At 41.7% G+C, this 13321-nt stretch overlaps 1 protein-coding gene across 1 annotated transcript in view; it reads left to right on the forward strand.

Annotated features, from left to right (window-relative positions):
* Positions 1-2068: 2068 nt before the first annotated feature.
* The window catches only part of Fam155a (family with sequence similarity 155 member A), a 17338-nt gene continuing 6085 nt past the window's right edge, over positions 2069-13321 (forward strand). Inside the window, exon 1 of the mRNA XM_008855202.2 lies at positions 2069-3667. Coding sequence (XP_008853424.2) covers positions 2756-3667 — 912 coding nt within the window. The 5' untranslated portion in view covers positions 2069-2755. The remainder of the gene's footprint in view (positions 3668-13321) is intronic.

A 13321-nucleotide genomic window follows, 5' to 3' on the forward strand; every position in this document is an offset into this window, starting at 1 on the left:
GGGCTGTATAAGAAAGTTATTGAGTAGAAGTTAGGTAGAGAGGCAGTAGGCTGAGTGCCTCAGTGGTTTCTACTTCAAGTTTCTGCCTCAGTTTCCCTCCATGACAGACAGTAACCTGTAAGATGAAATAAATCCTTCCCTCTCCAAGCTGGTTTTGGTCATGAAGTTTTCACAGCAACAGACAGCAGACTAGAACAATGATTTTCCTACAATGCTCATGCTGGGCTTGTATACTAATGACGGGATGTGCATATATGTGCTGCCTATATATATTTAATATTAGTTTATGAGAGCATGTGGCTGAAGATCCAGGTCTAATTTCAAACTGCTTCCTGATGTACTGGTTAATAAGCAGTATTTTTATTGGAATTATGCATGAAGACAAATTCTGACATTTAGTCAGAAATTCAGCACACTAGACTCCAAAGTACTAGAATGTGCCAAATGGCCTGTTAAACCCTTATCTGGCATCTCTACATAAACCAGTCATCAAACTGGACCTAGCTCTCTAGTGACCGTTACATATAGTGTTACAGAACCTAATTGACACTGACAAAATTTAGTATAGCTGTACCTTGCTACAGCGTGGAAAGAACCAGTTCAATGAACCCACACCTTCCCATTTGAAAAAATACCCACTTTTATGTCTTCACCAGTCATAATGCCTCTAAAAGGAAAATAAATGCCCTTGATCCCTCCCTTTGGTTTCTCGGTGTTTTTACTTAGGACTTGGAGCACCTGGTCAGGTCCTTGAGCATGAATGTGCTCTGGCTGGGGAGAGAAAGTTACTTGGTGGCTGCCAGGTGTGCAAACCCTGTGCAAACCTGAGAGAGGAGAGAGAGCGAGCCAGCCAGCGTCTGGCCTGGTGCTCAGAGGCTCTGGTGGGGACAAGGGCAGGGTGCACCAGCTGTCCAGACCACAGGAGACTGATGTTTACCCCTGGCATCTATTAGTACACCAGAAACCAGGAGACCCCAGGTTTTCCCAGCATGTGTCTGGCTTTCCCTGCTCTGAACTCCAAGAGCCAACACTAAGGGGCACCAGAGCCTCGGACTGCAGTGCCAGCCTGGAGGGCAGCCTGGGCGCTGCGGAAGTCCCGGCGGAGAGGAGCCCACCCCGGCGGTGGCTGGGAGGCGGGTGCAGCGCTGGGGTGGGTGTAGGGGCAGCCAGGTGCCCGGGAGGAATCCTCCGAGATTAGGACCCCAAGCGCCCCGTGTGCGGCAGTGACTCCAGGTAGCGCCGGCGTTTTCCCAGCACCAAAGAGGCCATTTGTCACGATTCACTCTTAGGAGGAAACATGGTCAAACGTGGAGCTGTGGTGTGGATGTGGCTGCAGTGCCGGTGTGCCGATCCATACAGGCAGACATACAGACGCACACACACCGCAGCCCTTCGGTGCCACGAAACATATTTAGGACACAATTGAGCGCAGTGGAGCTGTGTAGCTACCCAAGGCACATTCAGATAGTCTGCAAAGTCACCTCTCCCCTTCTCTAGTCAGCCTTCATTTGGTGTAGATTCCCTAGCGAAGGTGACGATGCCCAGTCCCTAGTCGCCAACAGGGACCCCTTAGCCGCCATTCAGGGACTTGGACTTTGACCCTGGACCGCGGATTGGGTTGGGAGAAGCTGGACAGCAGCCTCGGCCACGCAGCCTGTGTCCTGACTTTCTGAAACAAAAAGTGGGGAGGGTCTGAAGGCCAAAGGCACAGCAGGGCCGGGCGGAGGTTGTCGGGCAGCTATCCCTCCCGCCGCCGCCCCGCGCATCCTCGCCCTCCTCCCCCGGCCGAGTCGCCGCCACTGCGCCAGGATGGAGAGACCTCGGCGCGGGAGGAGATGACGCAAAATCCAGCGCTCCCCCCCCAAAAAGTGTGTCTCTAGGACGAAGATGGCGGCAACTTAGCCCGGGGACTGAAGATGACCGTGGCCTCCGGAGGCCCAGCTCAGGCGATTCGGCCCGGAGGCCAGGGGGAGGCGGCGTCAGCAGTGGGAGCCTCGGCGGCGGCGGCGCCCGCGGGCAGACCTGCAGCTGCCGCGACAGTCGGAGCGCGGGGTGGGGGGTGGGGGGGAGGGAGAGCCCTGCCGGCTGCCCAGGCTCCGGACGCGGGGAGAGCCAGCGCGAAGTAGGTGCGGGAGGCGGAGGAGAAGCCGGAGGAGACGGAGAGAAAGGAGGAGGAAGAGGAGGAGAAGAGGAGGAGGAGGAGGAGGAGGAGAGGAGGAGGGGAGGCGCTCTGGTCGCCGTCAGTGGGCAGCGGAGACGCGGCATGCCCCTGGCAGGGGAGAGCGGGCTGTCCTCATCTGGGCCATGGGGACCCGCGCGTTGACAATGCCGGGGTGACAGCGCAACGCCAGCCACCCGCCACCTCCACCACCATCACCTCCCGCACTCAGCCTGCCCACCGACCAGCACAGCACCAGCCTCCGCCTCTCTCTCTCTCTCTCTCTCTCTCTCTCTCTCTCTCTCTCTCTCTCTCATTGTTTCCCCTCTACGGAGGATGGGGTCGGCTGATGATTAGGTCGGAAGCAAGTGAGATCTTCCTCCTAAGTCGGGTAATATTTATGTAGGAAAAAGAAAAAAGAGAGAGAGAGATAGAGAGGGAAGAGAGAGAGAGAGAGAGAGAGAGAGAGAGAGAGAGAGAAGAAACGGGAGGAGGGGGTAAAGAAATTAAACCCTTTAAGTCAATGCTGCATATTGTGGAGACACCCTCACAGGAGCCCTCACGGTGGAGACGGCCAGGGCTGTACGTTCCCAAAATATGACCAGGGGTGCTTGGATGTGTCGGCAGTATGACGACGGCTTAAAAATCTGGTTGGCAGCACCCCGGGAGAACGAGAAACCGTTCATCGATTCAGAGAGGGCTCAGAAATGGCGACTGTCTCTGGCTTCTCTCTTGTTTTTCACAGTCCTGCTCTCTGATCACTTGTGGTTTTGTGCCGAGGCCAAACTGACCCGGACCCGGGACAAGGAGAATCACCAACAGCAACAGCAGCAGCAGCAGCAGCGGCAGCAGCATCAGCAGCGGCAGAGGCAGCAGCAGCAGCGGCAGCGCCAACAGGAGCCCTCCTGGCCCGCGCTCCTGGCCAGCATGGGGGAGTCCTCGCCCGCCCAGGCACAGAGACTCCTCTCCGCCTCCTCGTCCCCCACCCTGCCCCCCTCCCCGGGAGGCGGCGGCGGCAGCAGCAAGGGCAACCGAGGCAAAAACAACCGGAGCAAGGCTCTTTTTCTAGGAAACTCTGCCAAACCCGTGTGGCGCCTGGAGACTTGTTACCCCCAGGGCGCCTCCTCCGGCCAGTGCTTCACCGTGGAGAGCGCGGACGCTGTGTGCGCCAGGAACTGGAGTCGGGGGGCGGCCGGGGGGGAGGAGCAGCAGGCAAGGGGCTCGCGGCCAACTCCGATCTGGAACTTGTCGGATTTTTACCTTTCGTTTTGTAATTCCTACACACTTTGGGAGTTGTTTTCGGGGCTGTCCAGTCCCAGCACTTTGAACTGCAGTCTGGACGTGGTGCTCAAGGAGGGCGGTGAGATGACTACGTGCAGACAATGCGTCGAGGCTTACCAAGACTACGACCACCACGCTCAGGAGAAGTATGAAGAGTTCGAAAGTGTGCTGCATAAGTACTTACAGTCGGACGAGTACTCGGTGAAGTCCTGTCCTGAGGACTGTAAGGTAGGACCAGTGGATTCTCTTTCCCCCTTTCCTGAGGCTTTTTCATCTCTGTTGAGGTGACTTTCCGTTTTTAAAATCTATTTATCTGGGTCTGGTTTTGTTACTTTAATCGTCCTTTCTCTGGCTCTAAGAGCTTGGCTTTCTGCACAGGGATACCTGGTGGGTTGCTGGTGGCCTGAAATCTTCCTCTGGGACTCTTTGGAATGTCAGGGGAGTCGGTGTCTGAGCTAACATGCCGAGGCACTCACTGTTTCTTAGAGCCATGCATTGGCTCAAACTCTGTTATAGCTTTTCTAAAAACTGGAATTTGAATGAAGCTTGTAAAGAAGATAAAGAAGGAAGGGACTGAAGACCGAGGCGCATAGGTAGCCAAAAGGGCTGGAGGCAGGCACGGGTGACTTGGCAGGTGAACCTGTACATATCACCTACCTATGAAGTTGGCTGACCAGAGGAGCGAGGAGAAAGTGTAGTTTTTGATGTAGGAAAACCAGCAAAAAAACCCCTGCATGTTTGCAGGAGTAGCTCTGATTCTTTGCAAAGTGTGGAGGCCTGCTCTCCTTAAGTTTCCTGTTTTCTCTTAGACATCTGTGTAATTTTTGACCTGAGATTCACCATAGTGGAAGGTTGTAATTAGGTATCCAGTGATGTATTCCCAATGTTATCTTATCATCAGACGCCTTACGTAATTGCTTTGGATTTTTATTCTTTCACTCTCTTCAGGAATATTAAATGACAAATCTTTATTGTTCTAAATGAAAATCAGGGGAAATATTTAATAATTTGTTTGACAGTCAAGCTCTTCCTGTTGAATATAACAAGACCTCTGACCTTGCTGATTAAAAGGGAAGTCTGGGCAAATTTCTTGGAAATTTGCCTATGCAACCTTCCACTGCTGGGGAGTGGGTGGTGTTGCTGTCCAAGGTTCTGAAATCAGGCTTGCCCAAAAGACGTGTTAACACAGGTGCTGCAGTGACCTCTTTAGTAGCGAAGAAAGGATGACAGGATCTCTACAGTGTGAGTGCTAGTTTTCCAAAGTTATTTCTGAAACACTACCAGAAAGTTCTATTGCTTTTCATAAGAAGCAAGATACAGCCCATCCTCTCTTCCTCTTCCCCTTCTCCACCAGGGCTGTACTGGGAAAGTACAATGAAGGGTCATGGAGAGCAAAGGATTTGTGGTACGTTGACTCAGGAAGTTGGTTCAGGGATCTTATTTTATATCAACATAGCTCAAGAACCACAGCTTATAGTTTTGCTAAACTTAAAGTGAACTTCCTTAAATTTTTTTCATTTATTTTTAAGATCAGAAACTTAGACATGAATTAATAATTGATAGTTTGTAACACTGATCAAGAATGTGATATCACTCATTCAGATAAGTGCATCTTAAACTTTTCTATTTATTCTTCTACACATACTACTCTAATTTATGCCTGGTAAATATAATCAGCCTAAATGATAGAAATTAATAATAAAAGCCTAGTATATTTGCTGCATAGTTACGTATTTTGATAGGATACTTGCATTACAAACATAAAGATAAGAAAATTATTGTCTCTAGCAAATGTATTACTAGTAAAATCATTCTGGAGATTTCAGTAATTTACATTTAAGAGCCATAGCAAAAATGTGAATTTGCATGCCCTTCTGTAAGGCCTCACAGAAATTTCTAGTAATTTCAATTTGCATAGCTCATTAATTTCAATTTGCATGGCTCTTATAAATAAAAAGTAGTATGTGTCATCAACTGACAGCAATACCTTCTGTAATATGTCCTTTACCATTGTTGAAATGTTCAAATAAATATATTAAAATGTATTCTTTCCTCTTCACCTGAGTTAATTCTCAACAATGTGTTTATATAATTCTAACTCTAAGATACACTGTAAATCAACTTTATGGTGCTGTGAAGTACACTAGAATCATACTTTTAGATAAAATAGAATTTTTTGAGTCATAAAAAATATTATAAAAATATTAACTCCTGTAAACCATTCCTCTTCAGATTGAAAAGTAAATGTAGATGTTTGGATTTCTCAATGCAATGGAATATGTTACTGGAGATGCTTTAATGTCTTGTAATCCTTTCTTGGCAGTAGAGGGGTGGTGAATTACTTTTTTCAGTTGGAAACACTGATTTCATAATAGCTATTTTAAAACAAATTATAAATTTAGGTTTAAAGTCTAGTGTTTGTGATTTACGATTCACAAATCAACTGGTTGCATGTGGAAAAGTAATACATGTACACTTCCCTAATTTAATGTGTAATTTCTCTATGATTTTGAAAAAGCCAGAGATACACATCTTTACAAACTATAGAAGATGACATACAATTTTAGTTGTTGTCCTTAAAGATCATATCTAAGTTTCTGAAAGCATTTACCATTTCAACATTACAGTGATTAATAAATGAATACTCTTAGGAGCTGTGCTCAAATTCTATAGAAAAATTTCTACCATTTTGGTAGTTACAAAGTCAGACATCAGGCTAAAAGTAAGTGAATTATAATTCTTTAATTGCTAATATATTCCTACAACTGCAATTTTAATAGATTATAGATATACTTATTAAAATTATAGCTAAGATACACAAAACTGTTAATGTTAAAAATTAGTAGCATTAGCATTTTAAGAGAATCATGCTGATTTTTTAAACATAAATATAACTAATTGGTGCAATGATTCCTTCCTTTTCACAGTTAAGATGTACTATTACTTCTTAATTTCATATTCTCTTCTCATTAGAAATTCATTCTATAAAACAAATATGGATTAAATTTGCCTTTTATTTAACTTTTCTTAAAAAGACTTTGAAACAATTCTGATTTTCAAAAGACTTAAAGTACATCTAATAGAATTAAATGATTTAAAACTGAGCTTAGTGATGCACGCCTGTAAGAACATTACTGGGATGAGGCAGGAGAATCACAGACTCCACGCCAGCACGGACTACATGGAAATATTCTGTTTCAAAATTTTCTTTTCTTGAATTTGTAGTAAACTGGACATGAAATATAGCCAGTTTACTTTGGTAAGCCTTTGTATCATACCATATCATGGAAGTAATCTGCACACTAAGATACTTTTACAATTATAAGAAATAGTTGGTATAATATTTTTAAAAAGAAAATATTAGTATTTATACAGAAAAAAATATATCAATATAACCTTAAACTTTACCGTTTGCACTGCTGTATTACATAAATTAGGAAGTAGAAGTTACAGAAGTAATTTTTCCTGTAGTTCGCTGTGTTGTTCGATTCAATGCCTTCAACATACAAGTAGAACCTGAAAAATGTGTCAAATTTTTCAAGTTGGCAGTCAGTATCAAAGGTGAAATATTCTAAACTACAGAATTTACAGATATACACCATTTGCATGCTTCACTTTCACATAAATATTTTTCTAGTCTAGAAGACAAATTCTATTCAAGTGAGGTTTGGGAGTACATTTGTTACAGGTTAGCTTTTGTTGGCACTGACAATTTTATTTAATTAATATGCCCTCATATATTGCCAAGTGAGCACAAGACTGAGATTAGATTCTAGCATAGGTCACCTCACCTTCTAAGCCTCAGCTACATCTGTCTGTCTAAATTCTACTCCTCAGATCACCAAGAACGCAGAAATTCTCACCGCTTTATTTTTGCACTCTCATATTTAAGCAAGTTGTTTGTATCCAACAGGCATCAATCACAGGATACCATTTGAATGTCAAGCGTCTGAAGCTGTAGTGATACTTGAGCTGCTCCTTGTGCTGAACTGCTCTGTCAGTTTATTGTCATAGAGTTTGGGTTGCATGGTGTGTACTTTGCAAACCAATGAGCAAGCAAAAACAGTCCTCAGTCTTTCTTATTGTAGTGTCATGTTCTGTAGATTCACAAGAAATAGTTTTTTTGAAAAGAAAATTCAGTACCTTAAATGCACTTCCATTCCAAGTTTAAACTCTCAGCATCATCTTGCTGTTGGCAGTGGCTAACTGCATCCTGTTACTGTGCGGAGGATGGAAAACACATCTACGGATAGAGCTTGTTTATGTTCTACCGCTTTTATTACCCTCACTCATGTTTGTAATTGAATGGCTTCTGTGCAGAACCAAATAGTCTGGCATGCAATAAATAAAGCCATTTCTAAGATCAAAGATATAATCATAATCATTTCTATGGCTCAGATTCATGGGTGTTTTTCTTTACATTTTTGCAATATGCAATTGCTGACATCAATATTTTTTTCTTCTTAAGAAAAACTTCAAAATTTGTGTTATTTTTGATGTCTACAGTATTATAGACCAATGCATAGGTATTTTTTACTTTGGACTTGTAATTGGGTCAAATTAGTGGCTATATAGGGCATAACCTAGATGCTGATGTCTACTGGTTTTAATCACTTTTGTTGGATGAGGTCAGTATCTGCTTATGCAAGGTGAATTAGTGCAGAAGAAATCATAATTAGTCATAATTTAGTGACATGGAATAATCATAATTTAATGACATGGAAATCAAAATTCATTAAGATAATTTTTATTGCTAAACTTAAAATGTAAGAGCAAAATCAGGATAACTGTTTCAAAGACAGGGATATTAGACTTGAATTATCTGAGCTCCCGATTTATTTTCATTTCACAATTAGAAATACTATGCCAATCTTATAATGAGTAAGTACTAAATACTTTGTTGTTTGGGTCAATTTATGTCATAAAGATTTTTTTTCAATATCATAAGACATAGACTCTAGATCAGTATCCTTTGGGTGCTATTGGAGGATGCTGGCAATTCTTGGAAACACTGGGGCCTAGAGACATTGTTGCCGCTTATCTGGTTCGTTCATGGACCTGGAATTCTTTAAAGTTGAACCAGTGATTATATGGTTTAGTCAAGTTCTTATGTCTCAGTGGTGCATAATAATTCATTCCAGTAAAACTTGAACTAGGACAGATATTTTGTAGAAATGTAATACAGATATAACATAAAGGCAGGGACCTGGGAATGAAAGGGTAGTGATCAGGATGAGGAAGAGAATGAGAGGTGAACTAACTTGGCGACAGGGTGAGAGGATGCACCAGAAGCTGTCCTGGAGATAAAGAGATTCATGGTGCCAGGCTGAGATCTGGATGTGTGAAGGTGGACCTGACTGTCAGCAGAACCAATCATGACATCAGTGTTCATTCTACACTGAACACACGAGCATAGAAACCTAGCAACTGTGTTTGGGAGTCTCACCCAACATTTGATTTAAGGATCCCAGGCTTCTTTATGTCTGCTTCTAATTGTAATCATATTCAAATGGAGAAAATTCAGACTTTTCCAAAATAATATGGCTGATTTTCAGAGATAACCTGTTGGCTTTCTGTAGTATTTCATCTGACTCACAACCGTTTCTTCTTTTCTTCATTTTATTACACGTAGGAAGTTACTATTTTTTAGCCATGTTTATAAGCCGTATTTTCTGTTCTGCTTCACTTTAAGTACAACAACTGGTTGCCATTCATATAGTTTTTATTGTCACAATCTGCCAAATGGTCACAGATGAATACCAAGTTTAATTCAGGAATTATTCTAATAGAGACTTACTGTTCTCTTTGGAAGTGGTTATGAACATAACCATCATTTTAATCATATATACATATATATAATACACTTTCCTTAATAAAATATTCTAATTTTGTCTGATGTTTAATATTCAAAGTAAGAGATAACACGTCCTTCTTGTTAATAAATAGTGAATTATAATCTGTGGATTAGACTAGGTACATGGAAATATGTAATTGTTAGTTGATAATAGTTCATTCCTATTATTATTGGTGGTCTGTTTCTGCATTCAGCTATCTATAAGAAAACTGCTGAAGCTTTGACTTATAATATACTTGCAATATATTGATATTCCTTAATATTTTAATGTGACTTTGATCTTGTCAGTGGTATGTCCCCCTGTGTGGGATGAGTGAACTCAGGAAGCACTTCCATGCAGATACATAATGATTTTGCACTTCATTGGTTGCTCCATTCTGTACAAGAGTGGGTGAATCCAATCAACACTGTGAAGTTCATGGCTTTCAGCCTCTTTGGCCCCACTTTCCTCTCTTATCTCTGTGTTTTCTTGCTGAATGTGTCTGTCTTTGCCTTTCCCTCAGAAATTGAAGCTGTTTCCATGCCTGAGGGGAAAATGCCCCAGGGGAAAGCCAATGTTCAGGATTCTTTCTTCTTTGCAACTCCAGTCTCTTCAAAAATGATCAGTCTCTTCCTTACTGAATTCTCATTGACTTTGTTCATTTCAAGTGAAAACTGAACTAAGATGGGAAGGGTGATGGTGACATAGTACCAACTCTCATTGACAATAACTTTAATGTGACTCGGAAATTTAAATGCTAGAAGCAGCTTGCATAGCCACCAACAAGGTGTAGAGATTTTTAGAAAACAGAAAATATTTTAATACATTCAGTCTTCACATCCGCCTTGTGAGGTAAGTCATACTACAAAATTGCACAAATGAGTGGAATGAAATCATAAAACCATGAAAATTTAAATAGCTCAAGACCATACACCTGAGTCATATTAAATATGAAGTTCCTTTTATTATTTGTCTTTTAAATTTTGATTACTAGCATTCATATAAGCATCCTAAGGAATTAAGAGATCACTGTAATAAATCACATATACCTATCCCAAAGATTTATAATAGTTAAAAATCTCACTATATTTATTCCTTCTATTTATTTTGAATTGACCATTAGAAACATTTTTCAGATGATATAGCAAGCTAACAAGACAGACCTTGGAGTCCTGGGCAGCAGATTATGCAGCCAGGGTCATCGTTGTAAGGGATATAATTATGAATGGACAGTGGTCTGAAGAAAAGAGGATGTAGACATCTGACTGCAGGTGTTCAGACAACAGACAAGGGATGTGTGTAAGGTTTTGGTAGGAGGGGAGTAGATTTTAGAAAGCTATAATAAATTCTTCACTCTGAGTGATACAGTTAATGTGGCTGAGTATATTGATCTGCTTAAGGTACCATGACAAGATGCCGCAGACTGGAGGCTTTAAAGGATGTTTATTTTCTTACAGTTCTAGAAAGATTAAGTTCATGACTGAGGTACTGGAAAATGTGGTTTCTGGTGAGGTTTTGTTTCTGACTGATGGCTACCTATTCACCATGACCCCACATGGTGCAATTTTAGTGGACACTTAGTTAGGGATCTGTGGTGGGTCAGCCTCTTGGTTTAAGGAAGTCTGTCCTCTCAGGTTAGGGTCCCATCTGTAAGACCTCATTTAACCCTGGAAGCTTTTATAGTACAGTCACATGGGAGTCAGGGATCTAAGAAACTTTTGGGGGAAACATTTAGTCTATGGTACTGTGTTGAATGTGTGTGAAGGGCTGTAGGAAATGTATCTGGTAAGATGTTATCTCTTGATCACAAAGGGCCACTCATCCTGTGGTGACACTTTTGACTTTCATTATCTAGACAATAAAATATCACAGAAGAATTTAAATCAAGGGTTTCATTTGGGTTGATTTTGTTTTTCTAAAAATCACCTCTGGCAATAACATGATGACAAGTTCAGACAGAGTAAGGAAGTGAGAGAGAGAGAGGTCAATTTAGGAGCTCTACCCTCCTTTGGATTACAAGGCAGATAACAAAACAAGATGTTCTACAGTGGGACTCTTCACGATGATGTCCAGTATGGTGACCACCAACATGAGCCTATTGAGAACTTAAAATTGTCTAGTATAAGACAGATGTGAAGGTTTAATTGAATTTAGTTCCAATCAGTGCATTTTAAAGAGCCCAATATGGCTAGTGGGTGCCATGTTGGAAAGAAAATTGTAAATGACTACAGCACTGTGGACATGGAGAATTAATTGGGAAATTCAGGAGATTTCTGGGATGAAATTGCATTTATAGCATCTAGTAGTTAATATTTTATAGAGGAAAGATAAGAATTCAGCTTTATAAAATGTGACACTGGGTATATGTTGATGTCCTTTAATGAGGAAGTAAATAAAGGAGAAAAACAGTTGGGATTGAAATTGGTGTTAAAGAGGGCATTTTAGGAGATAGGACACAGGAAGATGTTCAATGTTTTGTGTTCCAGGTAAGCAGGAAACAGGGATGTGAACATCACCCCTTATATGCAGAATTGTTTGGCGGAGATTATGTGGTTCAACAAGAGCATGTCAAGAAAACGTTAAAGGAGACTCTTGAGGAAGATCACTTTTTAACAGTTTGAGCAAAAAGGGGCCAGAGAAATAGACTAAGAAGAAGAAAGAAACAGTAGTAAATATGGCAGAGCATTAGGGAGAGGGAGAGGGAGGGGGGAGGAGGAGGGGTAGGGAGACGGAGAGGGAGAATTGAAAGACTTAAGTATGCCAGCCAAATTTCCTTTCCTGTAACACATGTATGATGTAATCAGGCTTTGAGGACACTTACTGTGGCTCAATATGACTGGTTGGCTTGATTGGTTTTTGGCCTCTGGTGAGGCTGATTAGCATATAACAAAATCACTTACTTTATGCCCCAAACATACAAACAAGAGAAAGAAGAGGCTTACTTATCCTCTTCAAGGGCACACCCTCAAGGCCCAGAAATCCCCCCCCCCCTTTATGGCCCATCTCTTAAAGTCTCCACCACTCCCAGTAGCTCCATGCTGAGGCCTAAGCTTTTAATACACAGGCCTTTGTGGAGGGTTGGGGGGTAGGGAGGTGGTATCACAAGTCCAAACTCTAGAAAAAGAAAAAGATTTTTAAAAATAATACAGAATCAGTCAAGAATGTTGCACACTGTAGAAAGGACATCTAGGATGAAGTCTTTTAATAGGTCAGTGAGGGCCCAGTGAAATGGTTGCGTGGGTAAAGGTGTCTGCTGCCAACCTTGACCACCTGAGTTCAATCCCTGGCGAGAATCAACTCCAACAAGTTGTCCTCTGACCTCTACACGTATACAATGGCATGCATGTGCACAACCCCCCCCCCCACGCACAGCACACGACACATATAAATAAAGGTTTTAAAACCTTAAAAATTAGATCAATGGCTTTGGCAAATAAGTCTTGGTGACCTTACAAGCATAGTTTTAACAGAGTGGTAAGAAGAAATACCAAGATGTGAAGGATGAAGGTATCAGCTGAATGAAGACTAATCCAGCTACCTTCACCAAGTGTGAATGAGAGGAAAAGAAAGAAAGTCATGGATATGAGCTGTAGAAATAAACGAGCTGTGAGGAAATGAACTTAAGAGCATGTATAGTTCTTAATCGAAGATCTAGATGAGAAGGGGGATTGAAATCATTATATTCACCGAAAGCTAACTCTACTATCTTTCCATCACTAAGTGTGATGTTCTGCCTCCATTATTAAGCTTTGGGAAAGGGGAGTGGCATGTCCAGCACTGTTTTATATCCAGGATCCTGTATCTCATCTTTTATGTTTTAAAAAGGAACTATGATTTACTTTCAGCATTTTAGTAAATAAAAATAACTGCCAACTTGAATGTCCTTATAGCAAATAGAAAATTCATTTTCAAATAAATTAAAATATTGACCAAAGTTAAATATAACATTTTATATTAAACATAAATATACATAAACAATTATAGAGTGTACATCACTAATCTTATTGTACTTATGGATGCATGGTCAACTAAATCGCAAGTGACCATC

Source organism: Nannospalax galili, unplaced genomic scaffold, assembly GCF_000622305.1.
Source record: "Nannospalax galili isolate Female #2095 unplaced genomic scaffold, S.galili_v1.0 scaffold267, whole genome shotgun sequence".
NCBI classification, from domain to species: Eukaryota; Metazoa; Chordata; class Mammalia; order Rodentia; family Spalacidae; genus Nannospalax; species Nannospalax galili.